The sequence below is a fragment of the Puma concolor genome, chromosome B1, assembly GCF_028749965.1.
Source record: "Puma concolor isolate L17-30 chromosome B1, mPumCon1.1.hap2, whole genome shotgun sequence".
NCBI classification, from domain to species: Eukaryota; Metazoa; Chordata; class Mammalia; order Carnivora; family Felidae; genus Puma; species Puma concolor.
Window position 1 is genome coordinate 151,502,463 of NC_141670.1, and position 26,052 is coordinate 151,528,514.

Below are 26,052 nucleotides of genomic sequence, written 5' to 3' on the forward strand. Positions count from 1 at the left end.
CTTGACCAACTGAGCCACCCAGGCACCCCTCTGCTGGGAACATTTTAAAAGCTATTGTGTAGTTGACAGTGGAAAATATCAAAGGCACTCCAAAATTAGCATTTAACAAAGTATACTTTAAGAGTCTGCTTTGTAATATGTTAGTCTATATTTGGATTATTAAAAATTCTTTAACAAAGGTATGCAATAAAGAGTAAGCTAATCAGTTGTCATAGCTTTCCTTGAAGTTCTATTTTTATATATTTTGGTCCATTGTCAGAATCTATATCCCTACTTTTATTTAAAAAATGTAGTTTCGTAAATAAGGAGATCATCCCATTGGATCTTTCTTCTCTTTCTACCCCAAACCTAGGTATTGTCTGTAAGAGATGCTCAGATGTCCCCCTTTTAAATATTTCCAGGAAGAGAAATTTCATAAATGCATGGGATTGCCTTCCTAAAGGTTTTAATAACCCCCTTTGTCTGTATTGTCAACCAAGGAGAAGCGGCTGTAAAGCAACCAGAAGTGTTGACTTGGGGTCTTAAGGATTGCAATCCAGGAGACAGAGTGGACAGAAATTAAAAAGTGTGCTCTGGAGGTGCAAGCGGGGAGTGCAGAGTTACCAAGGCAAAAACCACAAGGTGACACAACTTGTTTCAATGGAATTATGATTGGTGCTGACAGAGTTAAACTATCTAACACACTTATTGGCTACTTAGCTAATAGATGGGACCTTATCTCTATTTTAGTCCGAAGTACAGGATGTGTTCCAGAAGGCGGTCCACGTGTAATGGACAAGTTGCTGCTGACAAAAGTAAAAAATCCGTGGCGCTCCAAAAATGGAAAGAGGCATGCATAAACTGCTTCCTCAGGGTCTTCCCAACCCTATTTTGAATGACTCTCTTAGCAATGCTTACTTTACCTTTGAAATCTTTCACAGTATTCAAAACAAGCACTTTTTGCCGAACCTCAAACCTGTAACCTCTTGTTTAGATATAAGTGGAGATTACTGAACTCCTGGGATTCACTCCACTAGTGTTTGTCCTACAAGTGATAATCCTCAGGGAAAGAGAATTAGAAAACCAAATGAACTTAGGCTGAAGTGCACTATGGAGAAAAGAATTTAAAAATGGAGAGGAGAGATCAAAAGAATCTGAAAGTAAAAAGGAAGCCATTGGAAAGACAAATATTAAGTACCAGCTACTTAATAAAAGTTTCAGAGAAAATAAAATAGTTGGACTACTGAATAAAATATTTTTTTAAAGTAAAGTAAAGGGATGATTGATTTATCTCTTGAAAAAATACTATAGGAACATTATAACTATACTTTTTGAGAGAGTGCACACAATTGTATTGGCTTAACTATTTCTGTTTTTATCTTCTAATCCTTATGTATATTTTACAAAGTTGACGTTAAAGCATATATAAAATTATGGGGTTTTTTTCTGAGATCACATTATATATTTTTCAATGACTACGTGTTTGGTATAATTATTTTTTCAGGGCTACCTTTGAGTTGCTACATCAAATTGTTACATTACACAGACCTTGCCCAGAATGACAGGTTAGTCTACTGTCAACCAAATTTTATACTAGGGTCATGAGCTATAACCTAGGCATCCTTCCCTTCCTCACTCCATGAATCCCCTAGCCCTGCACCAAATGAAGAGCCCTGTAATCACCTACCCTTTCCACCTTTGCTTCTTTCCCATTATGCCTATGGTTTCTTTTCCTCCTCACACTGTTCTTTTTCTTCCCTCCTTGGTTTAAAACCTCTTTACTACCCTCTTTCTCAGCTGATTCCCCTGAGTCTTCCTTGCTTCTTTTTATTAAAATATTCCTAGACCCTCAACCTTTTCACAGAATGCTCCCCCACCAGCTTACCAAAATCTGGATGCCCGTATCTAAAATATCCCTTCATTTTAGGCTTCCCAAGTGATTGTCCTTTTTCTCTGGCTGTAGTATTCAGTCAGAATTCCTCCAACTCTTAATTATAAGCTTCTAAATACTTGTGTAGTCTTCCAACAATTGCTGCTACACACTAGTATAAAACATGTAGTATTTTTAGTATATAGGCTCATACCTCTATCTATTCCACACATTGTGCCTCCTAATTACTGCCAACCTCTTGATCACTCCTCACAATTATTGACTTACTAGGTGTCTGCTCAAAATAGATCTCTCTCCCTAACTTCTGTCTTCATTGTAGTCAATTTCAACAGCCAAGTGGATAATCCACACTTAGTTTCAATTCTTTGAACTCATAAATCCAAATGACTCTAACTTCCAAATGACCCCGCCTCCATAATCCCCTGCCTAGATTTTTGGAAGAACTCCAAAATGATCTTCCTTCTCCAACTTCATGTCCTCTAGTCCATTCTCCTGCACTTCTGTTTCAATTACCTCTAATTTCTCCATCTCCTACAGAAGAGATACTTAATTTAGAGCCCAACAACTTGGATAGAAAAAAAAATCTTAACTTTATTTTCACTAACTTTTAACAGAAATTTGCTATTTCTTTCTATTGTAAAATAGGCATAAAAAACCCAAAAAACAAAAATAAAAATAGTAACATAAGTTATATCAGTGACTTTGTCACCAAGAGAGATTATAGATATTTTTACTTCATTTAACAGTTGTTACATACTTAGCAAAATATGTTTATGCTCATCGCAGCTTTGAAACTATGTTATTCAACATTGCTAAATCCTGTGATTTAATATGTTAATGGAAAAACATATTTATTACTCTGTCACAAATTTAAAATTTTTCCCATAACTATACTACTATATATTGGTTTCCCTATAATTCTGTGTATTCTATTTTATGCATCTAAAAAAAAAACACACATTTTTAGGAGAAGGGATCCACAGCCAAAGATAGACATGGCATTAAAAGAAATTAAGAGACCTTGACCTATAGAGTAAAAAACAAAATCCATTTTCTTGATGTTAAAAAATTTCACGATTATACTCTTCCTATTTCCATTTTAATCTCCCATCTTGGCTTCTTCCTTTTGCCATTCTTCACTTCAGTTTTTAAAAAGGTACCGCTAGTCCTTTAAATACACTGTAATGTTGCATCACAAATGAACCCTTTTGCATAGAAGCTTCCCCACCCCCATCATTTTAGCAAGTGTGCTTTCTGAAACTGTTATACCAACTGACCATATTCCCAGAGTATATGATGTTAAATTTTCACTAAAATCTACTAACATTATTAAACATATAGGTTAAAGGATAGAAAATAATATTTTCTTTTAATGTTGTGGTAGGTAGGCAGAATTCTGAAATGGTCCTCCAAGATCTTCTGTCCTAATCTCATTGTAAATAAAATGAGATACACATGTCCATGATAATGTTACATTACATGGCAAAAGGAACTTGGTAGATATGATTAAGATTACTAATCAGTTGACTTTGAATTAATAAAAAAGGAGGTTTTCCAGGTAGGTTTAATCTAATCTTTTAGAAGTAGAGAATTTCTCTTTCTGGTAGAAGAAAAGTCAGAGATTCTAAGTATGAGAAGACACACTATTTCTTGCTTGAAGATGGAAAGAACTGTGTATCAATTGCAGATAGCATTTAGGAGCAGAGCAGTCTTAGCTGACAGGCAGCAAAGGAACAGGGAACTTAGCCTTTCTGCAAGGAACTTAATTCTGCCAATGACTGGAATGAGCCAGAACATGATTTCCCTCCATAGCTTCCACAAAAGAACCTAGCTGAGCTCATACCTTGCTTTCCACCTATGAGACAGAAAGCAGAGAACAAAGTTGAACTTGTCCAGACTTCTGATCAGCAGAATAAAAACAGATAACAAATGGCTGTTGTTTTAAGTGGTTAAGTTTATAGGAATTTGTTACTCATTAATATAAAAATTGGCAAAGATACAGAATTTTTATTTATTAGCTAATTTGAACATTTTGTCCATATATCACTTATCAATTGTAATTATTGTGTGTTCCTGTCTTGCCAAAAACTTTTTTTCAAAACAAAAGAGGGATGGAAATGTGAGTGAATGTGGATTGTCAAATCAACGTTATAAAAGAAAGTACCACATGTCCAAGTGTTTGCAGAGGTGCTGATAAGTGCATTTTCATTCAAAGACATCAAAGTTTCTAGCTTCAAATGTTTCACTCTTTAACAGGAGAGATGGATCCATAGACCTGAAAATAAGAAAAAGTAAAACTAGATGCCAGCTTGAAGGGAAAGCATGGGTGAGGGGTTGCTCAGATAGTGTGAGAGCCAGGGAAATCTGGAGGAGTCATCCGAGAATGTAGGCTTTCAAAGTCTCGGGACTCTGTGTAGACGGATTCTAATTAAATTACTTGAATCTTACAGTGAGGTGGATTTTGAATTGAGAACTGTGCAAGAAAGAAAGGAAAGGATATTTTAGGCACGTGGGCAAAGACACAATAGGAAAAAAAAAAGGACTTGATAAACAGAAACGAAAACTCAAAGTTAAAGAAGGCAGATGCAGCCTTAGCTACAAAGAGCATATGAAAGAGAGTATGATCAGCTGGTGAAGCCTTTTAAAATGGCGGTTGGTACAAATATATTTTCATTTTTCTACCTTGAAGCTGGATTCCCCTTTAGAATACACACAAATGAACCACTGGGCCAGGCATAATGAGTACAGGTACCATTGCACTGAGAAAAAAAAAGTCAAGGGCTATCAAATGTTTTATGAAAACCTTTGGTCTTGTTTCACGATTGCTTCTGAAAGAGAGGAAGAGCAGGGCCTGAGGACTAGACCTGTAGTGACTCAGAAGGAAGAATGACACCTCTTGAAAGACAAATACAAAACTTCTCCAAGTTTTCAAGGGTGTTGCTTAGGTTTTGTAGGCGATACTGTTTCTCATTTATTTTCATTAGCCAAAGCCAGGAAATTCTTACTTCCTGCAACAAAGATTTATCAAGTGATTCTTCACTTCAAACCCTACTATTGGCTAAAATGTACCCATCCCAACTTGTTAAACTAGTTTATTCTAAATCCTTAAGCATTCTTTCTTTAGTTAGCTTACAAGTCTGAAAGAATGCCCAGGATGCTACTCATTTGACAAGAAATCTTAAGAAACACGGAGGTGGAGAAGTTTGTGTTCTCAGCAGAGTATGATGTATCAGTAAGTTTAACTTTATTTCATGTTTGACAGATTTGTTTCAGGTTGTGGTTTCTACTTCTGAAAATTATCGCGAACTGGAAATTGAATAGGTTTTTCTTTTCCTTGGCTGTTGTTGAAGACAATACGGTCGTGTTAGTGTTTTTTATTTCAGGAAACCATGCTAACAATTTCATATTTAGGATCTGAAAGGTTTAACAAGTTGGATTTTTATTGGAAATTTTAATGTGAAAATGAGATAGTCACAGAGACAGGAAGGAGAAACAGAGTCTGGGGTAACATTGTGTAAATTTGTATGAGTGAAAAGTTGGGGCAATTCTTGCATGTATCCAGATTCTAGAATATCTAATGCTGTTTGTGATCTTTCCAAATCATGCATTCAGTTGACACATTGAAGATACAGGAAATATACAAGTTGTAGAGCAAGTATTGTATTTTACCCCCATTCTGAAATTGATCAACATCATTGAAACTCAAAAAAAAAAAAAAAAAACAATGTCCTTTGAGACTTTTTTTTGCTTTTTAAAATAAAAAGTTAAAGAACAATATAAGAATAATGTATACACAAGAATATAAAATAAGAGCAAAAAAATAATCCTAATATTTTTGTATTTAATAGATTTGAAAGGAAGTCTATGGAAAATAAATCTTAGACGTTTTTTAGTTCCCACTCCCCTGTCTAATCCATTCGGCATTTTTCTATATTTTTAACATTAATTATTTATTTGCAAATATGAGCCAATTAGTACAAATTACTCAAAATACTGAGGGAATTACAAATATCTTTCCTAATACTGTTTTTCTAGAGTTGCACTATTTCCTTTGTTGGTAATAATTGAATATTGTGTATAAAACTCAATTAAGCACACATGGACTTCTGGATCACAGTCTCCCAACAGATTTAATTCTCAATAGTCATTCAAAATGTTCATCTTTCTGCCTGCTCCCCATAGAGCTACACATTAATAACTTTAGGTTGTTAAAAGACAACATGAAATGAACAAAAACAACTTTTCACACTTAATTGATCTTATTTCTAGAACTGGCACACATTAGGATTCACTTTTTAAATGGAATGTAATAGAAGTGGGATGATGATCATTATTAATATTATTTTTATTTTTACTTAAAATATTCTCCATTCTGTAGGGGGAAAAGTGGTGACTCCTTATGATAAAGATAATCCAATTAATTAATTAATTATTATTATTATTATTATTATTTGCTCTTCAATATGCTATTCAATTAATAGTCCTCAATTTATTCAAGAATTACTATGTACTAGTCACCATTTGGGACATCAGAGGCATAGGGATGCATAAACACACAGTTTTAATTGCTTCTTTTAAGGGTTATGTAAATGTCAATTGTGTATTAGGGCTGGTTAAAGAAACCTACCATAAAGAAATGAAAGTGACATAAAGGGATAGAGACAGGAACAACAAGCTGAAGTAAAAATCTAGGAAAAGCAGAAGACCTACCTCTGATCAATTGACCAGGAAACCATTTAGACCTCTCCATTCCTATTATTTTATATTCTTAAGATTTTCAAAATTTTCCCCTCCAAGTCCAAAATCCTTACAAATTCTATTGCCCCTATCCATATTCAGATAAATGATGATATCTACTGTATAGATTTTTGCCATATTGGTTTTGGTTTTTCTTAGTTTTGTGGCTCCCAGGAGTAATAAGGGGTACAGGTGTTTGGATGGGTGGGAGAGGTATTGAAAACCTATCTCTGTTCTTCCCTTTGGAAATCCATGCCTCAGTGTAGTTAAATCTCAGAAGATTTTCTCCATTTGAAATATACAGGTAAATGTTTATTAGTTTTTGTCATCTGTGGGTAATGTGAAGAAAATATACCCATTCTTTGTTATACATGTTAGCACCTAGTAGAATTCTTGGCATATAATATGTTAATTGAGCTGTTTGATTGTTCTTCAAATTTATATGGGACTAACAACTTATCAGGTTTGGTTATTTGGAACTTCTCCATTTGACTTAGCTGGATTTCATATCACTTTCAAAGACTCTTTCACACAGAAAATTTTGTTTACTTTTCTAGTAAGCCACTCTGTATTTAGACATAGTGGTATAAACAGGTGTAAATAGATTTATAATTTTTAGTCCTTATTTTCTTTCCTAAAACTGAGTAACTATGAAATAGATTCCTTGGATTATCACATTCCTACAATGAGGTTCTGAATAATTTTACATTTCTCTTTGCCTCACAGACATATAAGAGTCTCTTTTCTTTTTTTTAAATTAAGACATAATTAACATACAATATTACATTAGTTTCAGGTGTATAACATAATGATTTGATATTTGTCTATATTGTGAAATGATCACAATAAGTCTAGTAAACATCCATCACCATACAGTTACAATTTTTTTTCTTGTGATAAGAACTTTTAAGATCTACTCTCTTAGCACCTTCCAAATAGGCAATATAGTCTCCTTGCTATACATTACATCTCCATGACTTATTTATTTTATAACTGGAAGTTTGACACTTTTGACCAACTTCATTCATTTCTTCTGCCCTCCCTTACTGCCTCTGGCAACCACCTAGAGTCTCTTTTCATGTAGTAACACCCACCAATGGATTTTAAGTTCTTTCCCACATTGATTGTAAAAATCAAGTTTGGGTTTTATAACAATAGGCATAAAAAGACTCTATCAAGGTTTGTTGTTGTTTTTTAAATATTTTTCAGAGAGAGAGAGAGAGGCAGATAGACAGACAGACAGAGACAGAGTGTAAGCAGGGGAGGAGCAGAGAGAGAGGGAGACACAGAATCCGAAGCAGGCTCCAGGCTCTGAGCTGTCAGCACAGAGCCCAATGCAGGGCTTGAATTCACAAACTGCGAGATCATGACCTGAGCTGAAGTCTGATGCTTAACCAACTGAGCCACCCAGGCTCCCCTCAGGTGATTTTTAATTTGGAAACCAAGCTTGTCATTTAAACAACATATTTCCCTTATCTTCTGTAATTTCCCTCATCTTTTGGGCTCTAGGAATTCAGGACTGTCAATGTAGGACTAGGACAAGATACCAAAAAAAAAAAAAAAAAAAAAAAAAAGAGAGAGAGAGAGAGAGAGAGAGAAGACAGATGGCCCCTAAACTGAGTAAGAGTAATTAGTATATCTGAAGTAGCAAAATTCCAAGTTTAAATTAGGTTTACCAGAACACACTTACATTATACATTGATATACATTTGTATTTTCTTTTTTATCAACACTTTTAAAAAATAAGACTTAATGAGATACAAACATCTGTTTTTCTATAGCTAAGTATTTTTACAGTATGATGTCATGATACATTATCTCTAAACCTCTATTTGTTTTTGTTTTTTAATTTTTCAATCATAGTAAAATGGATACACATATCATAAACAACACTGTAATAATGAACATCCTTCTGGATAATTTTTGCACAATTTGAAATTATTTCCTTAGGATAAGTTATCTTGTGCATTTTCACAATTTTTGGAATGCCATCCCTTCATTAACAAACTGCTCTACATCCTAACCTTCTTTTTTCTCTGCGTATTCTCTATATCCCTATAAAACTGAAATATAATTCTTTCCTCAAGACACGTTATTTTTTTACAACCATCTCAACTAAGGGTTTATTACTGAAGATTTAGTCTTGGTCCTCCTCACTCTTTACTGCCACCTCAGACCATAGTTCTCCACACCCTTGTAAACACCCTTGAAAACTGCCTTTTTCCTCTGAGGCTCACACAGTTTGCTCTCTGCCCTTTCTTTTCTCATCATGGTCCTTATGGACCCATGAGTATGCCCCCTCTTTACTGAAGACTGTCACTTGCTTCCCTTTTTTTGTTCTTTTTGTAAAGTGTATTTATTTTGAGAGAGAGAAAGAGACAGCACAAGCGGGGGAGGTGCAGAGAAAGGGGAGAGAGAATCCCAAGCAGGCTCTGCGCTGTCAGCATGGAGCCTGATGCTGGGCTTGAACCCACAAACCATGAGATTATGACCAGAGCTGAAATCAAGAGTCAGGCACTTAACTAACTGACTGAGCCACCCAGGCACCCCGGCACTTGCTTCCCCATCTCTTCCTCTACTTCACGTCCTACATTTACTCTAGGTAACATCACTACCTTTGTGCTTCATCTGCAACATCCTAGTCATTTATTTCCTCGATCTTCTCATCTCTAGAATATTGTCTTCAAATACTACTCTCATGTCCACACCCTAGACTTGGTCATGACTTGGAATTACCTTTCTGAATCATAACTTTGGACAACTATTTCTATTCTAACCTTCCTTCTTAAAGTCTTAGTTATTTCTAGTGCATAAGGGTTTTTTTTTATTCATTGGCTCTTCTAATATGTGAATTCTTCATACCTATTAGTTGCCATCCCCAACACACACATGTGCGTGCGCACACACACACACGTTTTTGTTTTGCTTGTGATCCTTATATTTATCATTTCAATAAATTTTTTAATGATGGCAAACTCCACTAAATTGTCCTTTTTTTCTTTCATCATTCACACCTGGATAAATTCTAGAGAGAATATAATTGTCTGAACAGTGGCTCACCCCTGCCCAGACCAGAAAATTCACAAATGTACAAGAGGTGCCAATTAATCTAGGATTCAGCTCTCTCTAGCATTCCTACTACAATCCCTTAGTCTGTACTCCCATTTTCCACTGCTATTTCCACCTCTTCCAGCCTCTCCAAATTTCCAATTCTCACCACCTGTCCTCTCATGTGTCTACTACTTCAAACAGAGAATGTGATTTATCAATTAGAAAAGAATTCCTTCAACTTCCTGACATTGAACCAACAAACCTACCTACATCCATTCATACTCTAACTGGATGCCTACAGTGTGTCCAAATTCTTCATTATAGGTTAAGCCATATGAAAAGGTCAATACATGAACACTTTTGACCTCCACAAATAGCAATTTTATATGTAGGAACCTAAGAGTTTAGAATCCAGGATCCTTCAAATATCCACCCAACCTCAGGGTCTCTGCTGGCTTGTTAACACCATTGTAAGCATACTCAAAACTGTCCCATTCACAAGGGGAAAAAAATCCTCCATCAACCCATACGCCTTGATGACTTACTATCTCCCCATCCATAGTCAAATTCATGGGGGGAAAACGTTTACATCTGCCTTTCTGTCTCCTCACTCCCAATTTATCCTCAAATCCACTGACATTTTGTTTATAATGCCACTACTCTGTTCCTTTTCCTGTCATAGTCACCAGTGATTCACTACTGCTTAACCCAATGGGTTTCTACATTTTTATCATACTTGATTTCTCAACAGTGTATGCCACTGTGGATCAATCCTTCCTTGAATATCCTCTTTCATCATCATATCACACTTTACTTTCCTCTTTATTTTCCTCTGTGGTTTTCAGACTTCATTCTTTACCCATATCTTAAATGTTAGTCAGTCTTCGTTAAGATTCCTCTCTGAGTCTTCCTTTCTTCCTATTATTTCAATTAAGAAAATTATTGACCACCTACCATATTCTATGTGCTAAAAGTACAATAATGAATTTGACACAGTACCTGGATTGTTCACTGCCATAATCTCAGTTACCAGAAGTACCTGGTATAAGTATAAACTTAATAATCATTTTTAAATGGTAAAGTAAAACTGCTAATGCATATTGAATGTTTTAAATTCATGTTTGTAAGCCAACCTACCTATTCCTTTTCATATTTGGAACATATAACTTAAAATTTGCCATTTGACTTTCCTTTTATTTATGAAAAATTGATAAATAGAAGATTTGATCTATTATTATTCACTTTCCTCTCCTTTAAAAAAAAGTAGTCAAATTATTTAGTGTTTCCTGTGATGATGTCTACATGCCATTTTTAGGAAGTGAATATCATGCAAAAATGCAAAAGCAAAACATGAAAATAAACTAAGATCATGTGATACTGATTTATCTAATCTGTTAGCTCCAAGAACTTTGCAAGCAAAGGTATCAACTTTTTATCAATGCTTGGTATCAAATAACTTAAAACAGTGAAAAAGACACAATTTATACAAACAAGGCAGTTTTTAAAAGAAGAGTTCTCCTCCTGGTGTGGCATTTAAGTAAAACACAAAGTGGGTTTTTTTTTATTTTGGGGGGTTTTTATTTATTATTTTTTACAGTGTTGGTGTAGTACAATATTTTAAATGTCCCTATAGGAATAAGTAGTGTGCAATAATTATCTTATTTTATAGACTTATGGAAGGGAAGTTTGTAGTCTGAAAGTACTATTGCCCAGTCCATCTGCAATTAATCTTATTTCACAGATTCACGGCAAAGTTTTTCTGTTTCCCAGTTCATTAGCCATCTAAGAAAAAACTCCTTCCAAATTTCCTAGATATTGGCATATTACTGAGTTAAAATGCAAACTTAGTCCTCAGTTTTGGTAAATAAACCACATAGAATTTCAGACTCATACACAGGGGTCATAGTAAGTGGATACTGAGAAAATTTCTTATGCAAACAAAAGATCTAAGTAATAATAAGATGAGCTCAATGTTAGTTTATTTCAACAATAACAATGAATGTACTCAATTCCTACCAAGGACAAGACTTGTAACTGGGTACATGGTAGGGGAATAAAGGAAACCTGATTTCTGGTAAGGGGATGATTGAAAGAACAATAAGTAGTAATGAATATAATACAATTTAAAATTGAATAAATGTTAAGTACAAGTATAATCTATGCACTTCAGCAAAATTACCTGAAAGACCAGTACCCATACTGCTGGTGACAAATGACAACTTTAGGTAGGATTTATTTTAATGTATGATAGAGAAGATAAAGCTACTATATCAAACTCAGCATTTGGTGGATATTATTGCTTAGGGATTGGCTATATTAAAAATGAGTTCAGGGGCGCCTGGGTGGCGCAGTCGGTTAAGCGTCCGACTTCAGCCAGGTCACGATCTCGCGGTCCGTGAGTTCGAGCCCCGCGTCGGGCTCTGGGCTGATGGCTCAGAGCCTGGAGCCTGTTTCTGATTCTGTGTCTCCCTCTCTTTCTGCCCCTCCCCCGTTTATGCGCTGTCTCTCTCTGTCCCAAAAATAAATAAACGTTGAAAAAAAATTTTTTATAAAAAATAAATAAATAAATAAATAAATAAATAAATAAATAAATAAAAATGAGTTCAGGGGCGCCTGGGTGGCGCAGTCGGTTGAGAGTCCGACTTCAGCCAGGTCACGATCTCGCGGTCTGGGAGTTCGAGCCCCGCGTCGGGCTCTGGGCTGATGGCTCAGAGCCTGGAGCCTGTTTCCGATTCTGTGTCTCCCTTTCTCTCTGCCCCTCCCCCGTTCATGCTCTGTCTCTCTCTGTCCCAAAAATAAATAAACGTTGAAAAAAAAATTAAAAAAAAAAATAAAATAAAAATGAGTTCATTTAAAAATGTAAGGAAATTACCTTGAGATATTAGTGCTTATGGCAAAAAAAAAAAAATTGTGATGATTGCAACTAAAATTTGAAAATCATTCAAAAAAAGAACAATGAATTTTAAGCAGGACAGAATATGAACACTGCAAACACAGCACTTGAGTGAGTTCTTGAAGATGAGTACATTTTATGTACATAGGGAAGTGGCAATTGTAGACTGGGTCGTTAGATTCACAATACAGAAAGCCTCCTTATTTAGTTAATGTAATAGTGTTAAGTTTTAGCTTTGACCACATTGAAATCCTCAAGAAAATGCAAATTAGAAGCCCTACTTTTTAAAACACATGCTCATTATGGGTTTATTATAGAGGGTACTTATATACTTCAGCATACATAAAAATAAAATCATAAACACAGCAGGGGAAATTTTGATTTTTAAGTTTCATGGTTGATGCTTTTTTATAATTACTATGGCTAAATATTGCTTTGATTGTAACTATCTGAATTTTCCAGTCCTTTCAAGTTTATCAAATGGAATCTTCTATAATTTTTGCAATTCAAGCTCAAATACCAATTCTCTGGCAAAATATTCTTGTGCCCTCTAAATAATCTCTATTTTATGAAGAACTAATAAATTAAAATCCAGATTACTGAAATGTTCCCCTTACAAAATAAATAGCAGCTTAGAGCAAATAGCAGGGAAGAAACACTGGGTTTGGAGTCAGAACACCTAAATGAAAATTCCTCTAGTTAATAGCAATGTGTCCTTGGACCATACACAAGACCTGTTTTTATTGCTGTACCAATATTTCAGATAAACACCATGAAAACTACAAAAGATTACAAATGTGAAAGGTTATCATTGCTAATGGACCCCAGTGAAGGTGCCAATTAGAAGACAGTTTAGTGTGTTAGGATTTATTTGATCATGACCCTTATGCCAGACACACATGTGTAACAAATGACTAAGTGATTTTCTAGGGGGTTGTTATACTTCTTTGACTTAGATTCTTACTTAGGTTTCTGAGAATAGACTCCATAGGATGGCTTATAAATGTCCCACTTATAAGTGAATTAAGTCTCTCACAAAGGATTTTAGTTCCCTCCAACAGGAAAAATCATTTTCTGTCCTCTACTGCTTTTTTGGGTTCCCTGAAGGTCATAGCCCAGATAGTCGGTGACCTCACTGTCGTGAGACATGTGACTAAGGCATGCCTCTCCCACATGGTCTGCTGAACAGCTCCACTGTAAGACTTTGGTTGCCCTGGTTACTCTGCAAAATACTAGAAGCTCTTAAGTGCTGCCATGTACTATTTTTCTGAGTCTTGGTGTTCTTCCAGATCCTTGGATTTGGGCTGAAAATGAAATTGCTTTTTTTTCATAAAGTTCTGCTCAACAAAATTTCCCTTCCTTTTCCCAGGTTTCTATTTTTCTCACATGTCCCACTGGCCATTGCTGTCGTAATTTTGGATTAGAACCTGTGTTCCACAGAGAAAAATGTTCACAGGTAGAAGACGAGGAACTTAGGTGGGCTCCAATAGTTGGTACTTTTATGTTCTTGGGTAAATCTTTATAGCCTCAATTGAAAAATAGGCCAATCATACCATGTGAACTTTACAAAGTTATGGGATGGGGGTGCAGATCAAGTGTTACGGGGTATGATAAAGCTCTTTAAAAACTATAAAGTGCTATATAAATTAAAGCTATTATCATTATTATTATTGTTAGGGTGACCTGTGCTTCACCCTTCCATCCTCTACCTCACCCGCCGCTCTCCCAAACCTGTTTGAAATAAGGTGGGGCATTCTTGACTGAAGGACCACTCCCTATCTTCTCAGGGGCCCTAAGACTCTCTAGAACCACCCCCATGAGGCTCTGATTACACTGTGCAAATTTATCAAACACAGACAGAAAGAACTCCCAACAATTAAGATAGCTTATCATATATATACAAATGCCATTTATATTTAACTGAAGTAATACAGTCACCCTGTGGCAGGTATTTTGCCACTGAAATGTGAGGATGAGTCATAGGAAACTGGGGACAAGAGAACTGTCTGTACACTCAGTTATCACATAGACAGGAATCTCCCAAATGAGTGTGACTTCTACGCAGTGGCTGGACTGCCTTGGTCAGAACAGAGTGTTTATATTTTTCTCTTCTTTCATTCTTTCTTTTTTCTTTTCTTTTCTTTTTTTTTTTTTATACTTTTTAAGCCATCCCATTTTGTTCAGCAGGGTCAACCAGTCTTCCTCATCCAAGTCTGATAGCAAGAGCTAATATCAAGTGAGAATTTACTAGCTCTTCATTCTTATATCTCTGTAGGGGTCATCTGCATTTTCCAGATTAATAAACTCAGGCTGTAATAAATGAGGCAAGGTCATGTGACTAGTGAGAGCAAAGGCATTTTGTCTGAAAACGACCTGGGCTCTTTCCACCCCATACATGCAACCTCTCTTCAGAACGCTGGTAAGGCTGCTGTGACCAAAGCAATCTCTTTAAAAAAAAAAAGTAATGTGAGAAATATTGCTTGTTTTCTGTTGAAGACTGTGTGATACATGCAGAATTATCTAGAAGAGATGGAATATCATGTAAAAATGTGTAAAATATTGTAACACGGTAATGTCTTCAAACATCTTATTAAAAGCCTGACCCATAATAGTGCACAATACATGCATTAAGATACAATCCAATAAATACGCTACTGTCAGCTTCTTTCTTCCTCATGAGGCCACAGCAACCCAGAGAACTTTCAAATATGTGACAGATCACATACAGACCAGATTATACAGCTGAGTGGGATATTGAGAAAACTCTCTGGGCAATTAGGAGAAATTATCTAGATAATTGTCTTAATTCTTGACTTCATCTTTTCAAAGTGATTCTCTCAGATTGTAGGGGGATAAGACTACAACCCAATGTTTTCACTCCTTATCCCATATGCCCTTCAGTTAAATTTCATTGTCTCTGCAGAAAACAGAACAATGTTTTGAACAGAACAGTTCAATGAATAAACCAGAATTTATTGCCCACTTTGGGCCAAACACTGTGTTAAACAGTATTGTTATAACAAGAAGAAAGGCAGAGAACACAGATGGGCACAGAAATAAGAGATAAAAAAGCACAATAGGGGTGGCAGATGTGTTGGTGGATACTTTCTTCTGATTATTTCTATTTCCTCACTGAAATTGTTTTAAGGCCACTAGCTGAGGGTGAGGATGAAGGAGGAGGTATTGAAGATTTGAAAAGACAAGGTATGAATAATTATCTATTTCTCACACTGGGAGAAAGAAAGAATAACTAAATGAGTATTATGGCAAGGAAGCACTGAGGCCAACTTGAGGTTAGTGCTCCTGCATTTACAATGAGACTCATCAGCAAAATTGGGTATTTTTTTCCCAGCCATATCTGTATAAACACAGAGTAGGTATAAAGTTGTATTTAACCAGGGTTGGAGTTTTGTTAGATGATTATGACAGAGAGAAGATTACAGGACGAAAGATGTATGCCAGGAATGAGTATAATTAGAGACCATGGGATTTATGCCAAGTAAGAGAGCAATGTCACCATGAGGGTGATGGGAGACAGTGAAAAGATAGTAGGATCCATGTATTGTAAGTACCAGTGGGGGTGAAGTCAGGGTACTAAGGTAATGAGCTGGAAAAAAAAGAGTGGTGGTAGTTGCAGAGCTTGTTGATTAAAATTTAGATTGTGGAGAAATTGAAGTTATTGGTAATAACAAGATATAGAACATATATCTTGCTGGACAGCTGGGGTAGGGTGAAGGACAAAGTGACACAAATAACCAGAACATGAAATAGAACACAACCAACCCAACAAAATAGCAACAACGCAGTAGAGGAAACTTCAAGGTGGCTGCTAACTGGAGTAGGATCGCAGTGAAAGGAACTGGCCCTTAGAGGAGGGAGAAGGCATTGGAGTAGTACATGGAAAGGTTTCCAGAAATGGAAATACCAGCAGCTGTGAAAAGAGGAGGTTAGAAATACAGGGGAAGAGAGGATATTTTAGGCAGAGGAAGTGTTGTGAGCAAAACAGGAATGGGTGAATGTAAGAAACAGAATAACACACGTGAAGAGAAGTACTATCCACTAAAAACCCAGAATTAAGCTAGATACACCAAATGAAAGACTCTTAAAAATCTAAATTATATCATGTTCTTCCTATATTTAAAGTTGTCCAGTGGGTTCCTATGACACTTTGAATTATCAGTGTTTTGGCATTGCCTTCAGGGGCCCCATGACTTGATACTTGTTTGTCCCTCTGGCTGAACCTCTTCTACTCTTTCTGGGACCGATCATGATCCAGCACCCTGGCCTGATTTCTTTCAAGAACTCAACAAGCTCACACTCTTTTTCTAGCTTTAGGAACTTGCTGCCACCTAGTTGTTCTTTACTCAGAAGTAAAGTTTCTAGAAGCTGTTTCTTCACAATTCACCTCTCAGCTGAAATGGCATCTCTGCAGGGACAACTCCTTACTACTCAGTTAGGCATCCACTCTCTATTCATTAATATGCTTTATTTTCATGAGATGAAACTTATTCTTTGGCTTATTTTCAGCCTCTTTCCACTAGCCTGTGAGCTCCATAAAAGGAGATAACTTATCGGTCTTTGCCACAGTTTTTCCAGCAGCAGAATCAGTTTTAGCACATAGTGGGATCTCTATAAATATATCCTCAATGAATGATTGAACGAATGAATGAATACTAACCCAAAGAGCTTACAGCACACACAATGAGAAATATTCAAGGGTTTTTGAATGACAGAATCACATTATTAGAAGTGTATAATTGGAAGATAATTCTGGCAGCAACACTGTAGAATGTATTTGAGGGGAAATTATCTGGGCATGAAGAGATCTATTAATAGCTACTGTGTTTGTCCAGGTGAGACACATTGAATGCCTGAAGTATGATGATGTTAAGGACATGCAAAGAAGGGGACAAATGGGAAGGAAAATTCAGAGGTAGACTGACTATGTGAAGCAGTTGTGCAGAGGGAGATGTCCTATGATTTCAAGGTTCACAGAGTGGGTAATCTAGAAAACTGTGAATAATCTTATTAACACATATATTTGTCTTTTAAAAACGTTATTTAAAAAAGTAAAGGGCAGTAAAGGAACAGTGTAATAATAAATGTACAGACTTAGCTAAAAAGAGGGTGGTGATACAATAAGAACAAAGCAAAAGAAATGAGTAGAAGGAAGAAAACGGAAAGAAAAACCACTATGGAGAAGCAAAGAAAAAAAAGAAAAGATTAGTGAAGGTGTGAAGAAATTATAACATTTTTACACTGTTGATAGGAATGTAAAATGGTGTGGGCACTTTGGGGAAGTTTAGCAGTTCCTCTAAATGTTAAGCATAGAGTTATCATAAGACCGAGAAATTCCACTCTTAGCTATGCATGCAAAAGAGATGAAAACACATTTCCAGACAAAAATGTGAACATGAATGCTCAGAGAAGCATGATTCATAATAGCCAAAAAGTAGGGACAATCCAAATGTCCATCACCTGATGAATATACAAATAAAATATAGCATACCCATAAAATAGAATATTATTTGGGCAAAAGAAAACAAATGAAGTCTTAACCTCCCACTATGGAAAACAGTATGGAAATGATACATACCATCACATTGATAGCTTTTGAAAATATTATGCTAAGCAAAAGAAGACAAATACAAAAGACATTTGTTATATGATTGATTCTGTTTATATGAAATGTCTGGGATAAACAAAACAATAGAGACAGAAAGTAGATTAGTCATTGCCTAAAGTCAGGGAGTTAGGAAAAAATAGAGAGGGACTGCTAATGGGTACAGAGTCTCTGTTTGGGGTAATACAAGGTTTGAAAATTGATTGTGGTGATAGTTAATTTTGTGAATATAATGAAAACCATTGAATTCTACACTTTACATGAGTAAACTGTATGGTATGTGAATTATATCTCAATAAAGTTGCTAAAGAAATAAAGGAAGGAAGGAAGACATCAAAAGGCTCTGGCAGCTCAAAGTGTGTTTTGATTAAATGTAAAAACTCCTGACAGTTATTCACTAAAGCTGTCAAAGTTACCTACCTATCATTACTCTTCCCTTTTGGCACTCATGTGACTTCTCTAGCAGTAACAAACCTTTCTTTCAATAGTTCTTTCTGACTCAAGAAAGGCTTTACCTCATTTTCTTTTCACATTTCAAGTTTAATTTTTAGAAATAAATATTTCCCTGTGGTTAGATACAGTGACAGTAGAACTTGTTCATTAGAAAATATTTGTAGCTAATACATCTGTGCATGCTTCAATGTTCAAAACAATCCCTGCCTTCTTGTGGAGGTCAAAATTTGTCATTAAACAGCAGTAGGAAGAGAGATGATTAAGGATAAATGATGCTTACTTGAAAATATTAATAAAAGCAAGAAAATGTACCAACAAAACTGAACCAGTGTTGGCTAAAGTAGTGTGGTACTTCTCTGGCCGATCACCTTCTCTTCAATAATGCAATAAGCCAATGGCCTATGCAACTTTTTGGTCCTCATCAGGTTTTAATTGCCTCAATACTCTAAATTTTCTTTCAAGGGGGACACCTGGGTGTCTCAGCCTGATAAGCATCTTACTCTTGATTTCAGCTCAGGTCATGGTCTCATGGTTTGTGAGTTTGACTTCCATGTTGGGCTCTGCACTCTGTCAGTGTGGAGTCTGTTTGGAAGTGTCTCTCCCTGCCTCTCTGCCCCTACCCGACTCGCGCGTGTATGCACACATGTACACACACACACTCACTTTTACACACACACTCTCTCAATTCAAATAAACTTAAAAAAATTAAAATTTCCTTCAAGAAACAGCTTCTTATAGAACTTCATGCAAATTTGCATTCATGAACAGAACTTAATTATCCCCTTCTGAACCTTATCAGCTAAAATACCAGTTAATTATGACATTAGTCAACTTTTCACTTATGAGACATTATGTCTACCTTATTTGCATAATGTGGAGTTATAGAAACAAGACACACAGCTTGTCAGAACACGAAAGATAAAAGAAAGCTCAAATCTTTTCATTTAATCTTTTTCATAATTTGTAGTATTTCTACTCACATCACAGATTTTATGCAAGTCTCATCATATCTGGTGGTACAATTAAAATCATCATCATCACTGCTAAGCCACTGTTACTATGATAATAACACCATCACCTCCTGATACTTACACAACAACAACTTTCTTCCAGAACTGTTCTGTCTTCCCTAGGCAATGGGTTAAAACCCCAGCCAGGTGATTCAATTATCTTGTCTGTTTGTCATATCCATTATTGTAATTCTTCCCCTTATGGATTCTCCAAAATGTGTTCATCTGATAATGCCCACTTCTGAAACTAGGGATTACTCTTGAAGGCTCTGGTAGCCCCCCTTATCTCAAGCTTAGACTCTTATCTGCTGGAACTCTCCCTGGAGATCATCAGGGCTTTTCTAGGCTCCTAAGGGGCTTCCCAGTCTCTGCATAGTTTCTGGCCAGTGTAGTCACTCAGATTCCAAGGTCCTGGGCACCAATTCTCACCTCTTTCCTTCATGAGGGGCACATCTACCATCCAGCACATATTTTCTACCAGTTCACCCCATCTCATCTATGTACAAGGATATCTGCTTGATATCCTTTGTCTGCTGCTTTTGGTAATAAAAATAATAAAATCATCAAAACTCCTAAGTCTTCACTAGGTTTTAGTTACTATCCTAAGTGCTTTAGGTATATTAACTCACTTAATCCTTGCAATAATCTCACAAGATAGGTATCATTACCCACATTTGATAAAGGGAACCTGAGGCACAAAGAAGTTGAAGGACTGCCCAAGGTCCCACAGAGGAGGAGCCAGGATAAGAAATCAGGTAGGCCGGCTGCAGAGCCCACATCCTTAACTACAATGAATAACCTCTTTCAGAGACCATGAACCCTTCAAGTCATGTGGCCATGGCTGTGGCAGAAAGAAAACCCTTTATCTCTCATCTTTGAATCACTGAGGGACAATATTATGGTTATATAAAATGTTTAAAAGCTCCAGGAAAACAGTAGATGGTAGGAGAGCTATATAAAGGGAAGGACCTGAATATGTACCTTGGTAAAAAATTGTTACATTGAAAGAAAATGGCTGACACTGATAAGAGCAAGGAGAGTTCATTCCCTTCTGCTGAGCTTTGGTTAAGAAATACCTCCCCATGAGACAGTCTGGATAATGAGCCACTCAGAATGTAACCAAAGGGAGGGGAGGGATCAAAAATGCTTTGACTTTTTGTGATTGACCTGTTGAATGAGTAACTTTTGTCACTGCTCATCTTTGCTTTGGCATAAACACTTCAAAGGTGAGGTCACTTTAAGTGTTTTTGTTTGTTTGAATGTCAAAGGTTTCTCTAAGGCTGGATTTTCCTACACTACACTGAATCTGTTTAGTCATCTGGCTGGGATAGTCTGACCAAAATTCAATTCTTTGAATTGGAAGGATTAGGGGGAAGGAGAAGCCAGGAAAGCAAGAGAAGGAAGGAATTGTCCTTTAGAGATTTTTAAGTGCAAAATTTATAATTGTATCTCTATCCCACATAAATGCTTAAGATCATTTCTCCTCCTACCATATTTGAAGAAATTAATCTCTTGCAAGACTTTCTGCTGAAAAGTGTTTTCTTGTTTTTTGGGGGTTTTTTTGTCACAAATAATTTAGGGCTGCCTGCTTTTTTATGACACAAAATTTTGTTTAGTAGACAAATATTTGCCAAGTACCTATGAGGTACAAACTCCACCAATTTAGAACAGCCAGTGATATTTCATCAATTTTTAAGTTAAAATTAGATTAGTACTGAACAAAATCAGGAAGAAAAATTATTTCATTTTTTAAAAAAACATTTAAGAATACATTTTAGGGCATGTCTACATAATTAACAAAATGTACTCAGAGTGCCTGAGTGGCTCAGTCAGTTAAGCGTCTGACTTCCACTCAGATCATGATCTCACAGTTTGTGGGTTCGAGCCCTGTGTTGGGCTCTGTGCTGACAGCTTGGAGCCTGCTTTGGATTCTGTGTCTCTGCACCCCCCCCCCCCACTCCACTCATGCTCTGTCTCTGTCTCTCAAAAATGAATAAATGTTAAAAAAAAATTCTAAATAAAAAAACAAAGAAAATGTACTCACACAATTTTTCAATATGACCCATATGTAAGACTATAATTCATTCTTAGTGATGTTTCTGGTGTCAGAAGTAAAACAGTTCAAAGAGAATTTTGTTTTGAAACTAAATTGCCTCCTTATGAATGGTTTTCCATATCTGACTCAGAGGAGAGGAAAGATGGGTCCAGCATTTTCAAGCTTTAAAAAATTATCATGGTTAAAATAAATAAACAAATAAATAAAAATTATTATTTTTCAACCACTGTTTCCTCCAAAGAGAAATCATTAGTCCTTCTCTGAAATTGTCTTAGAAATACTCTACAGCTCTAGGAGCAATTTGGTACAATGCCATCCTTCTCTATAAGACTATAAGTTCCTTGAGAGGAAGATCTATTGAATATTCTTCATTATATTCCCCTGTTTTGTACATAGCAATGCTCAATAAATATTCACTGAGTTAACTAATGAATACATACATTAATACATGCATTAATTAGGTATATCTATATTCGCATTCATAAATTCTACTTTCTCATGTATATCCTTGAGAAATCCTTGTCTTTGTTTATGTTGTTCCCTCTGCCTGTGGTAGACATCATTCTCACCAGTTCCTCCTCAGCCTCCAAGACCCTGTTCAAAGGATAAGTTCTCTAAGGCAAAACCATTTGTATACACTCATCTCTCATTGCTTATTGGACATAATTCCATTATGGTATTTATCTCTTGTATTTTAGTAGTTACTTAATGTGTTGCTAGGTTACACATTCTTGAAGATGAGACTATGTCTTATTCACTTTTGAATCCCGAGCAGAAAATGGCACACGAAGAAACTTGGTAAATGTTAACTGAATGAGTTCATGATTGCCCATGGTCTTCTATTAATAAAGGCAGTGAATATTTTCATCAGCTCTTTCCTTGCCCAGCTCTTCTAAAGATACCTCAGATGTTTGTAGATTTTAATACTCTTGTCTTGCTACCAACCAAAGAAAGAGTGGCAAGCCAGAGTAACTTTAGCTTCTTCCAGAAACACAACAAAACTCAGAACCAGTGCTACCTGAGATACTTATTAGAGCTCAAGTTGATGGTTCTTGGGTGAGGAAACTGCCTCTAACTTCTTTGTGAAGATACAAGGATATAGAAATATCCCCACTTTTTCCAGATTGTTGATGCCAAAAGGTACCCCAAGGTGATATCTTCAATTATTTAGTGCTGATCTACTTTCCACTTTACCACAACCATCCACCGATCCAGGGAAGGTAATTCTTTCTTCTGCTTTTACATGTGTAATTTTAACAGAACAAGAACCAGTACCTTTAACTTTCAGAGACATATTCCTGCCTAGTTCTCCCGTGAATCAGATGTTCCTGGACAAGCCATGCCAGTTTTATTCTAGACTGTCTCAACTCTGTAATTATCCAGATTTAGCCTTTAGATTTTGGGCCCTGACTCTGGGATAGGGACAGAACTTTGTCACATCCCCCTGCCTCCACACTGTTTTTCCGAAATATCAGTCATTTGCATACCACTTTCATGCTTTTTGCCATATTTGCATACTACTGGTACTACTATTGTCTTAATATTTTTGTTTAAATTGATTATTTACTCAGGTAAATATGGCCTGTTTTATCCAATATCATCTATTAAAAATCACAGGTCTGAAATCTTATAGTCCTATGAAATAGATATTCATCAAACCAGTGGTTCTCACACCACGAAGTTCCCGGGTCCAAAGTCCTGAGCTATAATTATTTATTTGTTCATTATATTGATGATCTCTTTTTGATCTACCTATTATTTCTTCCTTATAGCTCTATTGTTTTTCTTCAACCTGTCCTATTCTAGATATTCTTCATATGCATTACAGGTTACTTGTCATATAAATCAGGATTATGGGATTAAGTACAGAGGTCTGAAAAAAGCCCTAAAAGCCAAAGTCCTAATTCCAGTTCCCCCAACACCCAACTTTAAGGTTTTATTATTATTATTATTATTATTTATTTGAGTATTATTGACACACAGTGCTATATTAGTTTCAGGTATATGACTTAGTAATTTGACAAGTTTATGCATTTTGCTATGTTCACCACAAGTATAGCTACCATCTGTCCCATTACATTGCTATTACCAGATCATTGATTGTATCCAACTTTGAGCCTTTAGTAATCACTTTGAGCCTCTGTTGGGTTTATGCTAGAATGAGAAGAGTGACCCAGATGCTCTCATTATTTGAGGCTTTTTGGATGTGAACCACATGAGTGAAATATGTTTTTAGTTCATTTAACAAAGAAAAACATATTTCAGAAAATCTAGCGTGATGGGCCAGGAAGTATATGAAACAGTAGTCAACTGCAGTAAAATTCTGACTTTCTAAAATCAAAATATAAAGTCAAATGTCAATCAGTTATATTTTTCATTAACAGTATTTTAGTATTTTTTTCGATTTTTTATAGAACAATATATTTAATGTACTAAATGTAATATGAGCTAACCATGAATTCTAGAGAAAAAAAATTCTATATCAAAACTATGAAAAACTAAGATTTTAGTACTTAAGTTCTATTTGACTTTAATATACAACTCTCTCTCAAAAGGCCAGCAACACTGGGTAGAAGGACAAGTTCACTGAAACCATGGATGACTGCCCTTATTGTCACAGCTGTTGTGTTGGTTCTATCAATAATCATCGGTCTCCTTGTGTATTTTTTGGCATTTGGTAAGAATATACCTCATTGTATTATTTTGAAAATTTCGGGGCGCCTGGGTGGCGCAGTCGGTTAAGCGTCCGACTTCAGCCAGGTCACAATCTCGCGGTCCGTGGGTTCGAGCCCCGCGTCGGGCTCTGGGCTGATGGCTCAGAGCCTGGAGCCTGTTTCCGATTCTGTGTCTCCCTCTCTCTCTGCCCCTCCCCCGTTCATGCTCTGTCTCTCTCTGTCCCAAAAATAAATAAACGTTGAAAAAAAAAAATTTAAAAAAAAAAAAAAAAGAAAATTTCAAGAGCCACTCAATTTATTTCAAAGCCTAATATTTTCTAATATTATAGAGTGCAATTTTAATTGCAATAATAGTTTTCATAAATCTATGCATACTTCGTATGAAGCAGTATTAATTTGCATAAACTTATCTACATTTGGGAAATGATTATCCTTTATGTATAAAAATTATTTCTAGCATTTAAAATTTGAACTGGTTCATATAATATTATCTCTTGAACAATGCAATACATATTATTATATTGCTTAATAATATTTAATGTACTGAGGGTAAAATTTATTTTAGTGGCAATTCTGACTTCAAGGTTAACTTATGAGGATATATTATATTCTGTCATTATCTAATTAACAGCTTAAATGTATGAATTATTACTAACAGGTAATAATTTTATTATGAAACAATTGACAACCACATAACTCTGAGAATGTGTGATCTTAAAAATAGGTTAGAAATACTTGCAACTCATATGTACAATAAGGGGTAATATCCAAAATATATAAAGAACTCAAATAACTCGAAAACAGAAAGCCAAACAATCCAATTTAAGAATGGGCAGAAGACCTGAATAGACATTTTTCCAAAGAAGACATACACATAGCTAACAGGCACATGAAAAGGTACTCAACATCACTAATCATCAGGGAAATGCAATCAAAACCATGATATCACCTCACACCTCTAGCATGACTATTATAAAAATGACAAAAAAATAGGGGTAACCAGGGGGCTCAGTCAGTTAAGCATCTGACTCTTGATTCTGGCTCAGGTCATGATCTCATGGTCATGAGATGAGCCCTGCGTCTGGCTCCGTGCTGGGCATTGAACCTGCTTAAGATTCTCTCTCCCTCTCCTTCTGCCCCTCCCTGTTTGCACCCTCTCTCAAAAATTAATAAAATAAATTTAAAAAAATAAAAAGACAAAATAACAAGTATTGGCAAAGATTTGGAAACAGGGAAACCACATACACTGATAGAGTATAAATCAGTATAGCCACTATGGAAGACAGCATGAAAGTTCCTCAAAAAATTAAGAATAGATTTACCATATGAATCAGCTAATCTGCTTCTGGGAATTTATCTGAAAAAAACAAAAACATTAATTCAAAAAGATATATGCACCCCCAAGTTCACTGCTGAATTATTTACAGTAGCCAAAATCCACAAAAAACTTCAGTGTCTATTTATGGATGAATAAAGAAGATGTGATTATATAGATACAGATACACACACACACACACACACACACTATGGATTACTACTCAGCCATAAAAAAGAAGGAATTCTTGCTATTTGAGACAATATGGACGGACCTTGAGGGCATTATACTAAGTGAAATAAGTCAAACAAAGAAAGATAAATACTATATGATTTCACTTTTATGGGCAGTCTATAAAAGCAAGCCAAA

The 26,052-nt window shown here is 35.8% G+C and overlaps 1 protein-coding gene and 1 long non-coding RNA gene across 2 annotated transcripts in view; one reads left to right on the plus strand and one right to left on the minus strand.

Moving 5' to 3' along the window:
- Positions 1-26,052, minus strand: part of LOC147581957 (uncharacterized) — a 286,206-nt gene that overhangs the window by 58,647 nt on the left and 201,507 nt on the right. The window lies entirely within an intron of this gene.
- LOC112858713 (transmembrane protease serine 11G-like) overlaps positions 23,972-26,052 on the plus strand; it is a 30,458-nt gene continuing 28,377 nt past the window's right edge. Inside the window, exons 1-2 of the mRNA XM_086702837.1 lie at positions 23,972-24,008; positions 24,212-24,370. Coding sequence (XP_086558963.1) covers positions 23,972-24,008; positions 24,212-24,370 — 196 coding nt within the window. The remainder of the gene's footprint in view (positions 24,009-24,211; positions 24,371-26,052) is intronic.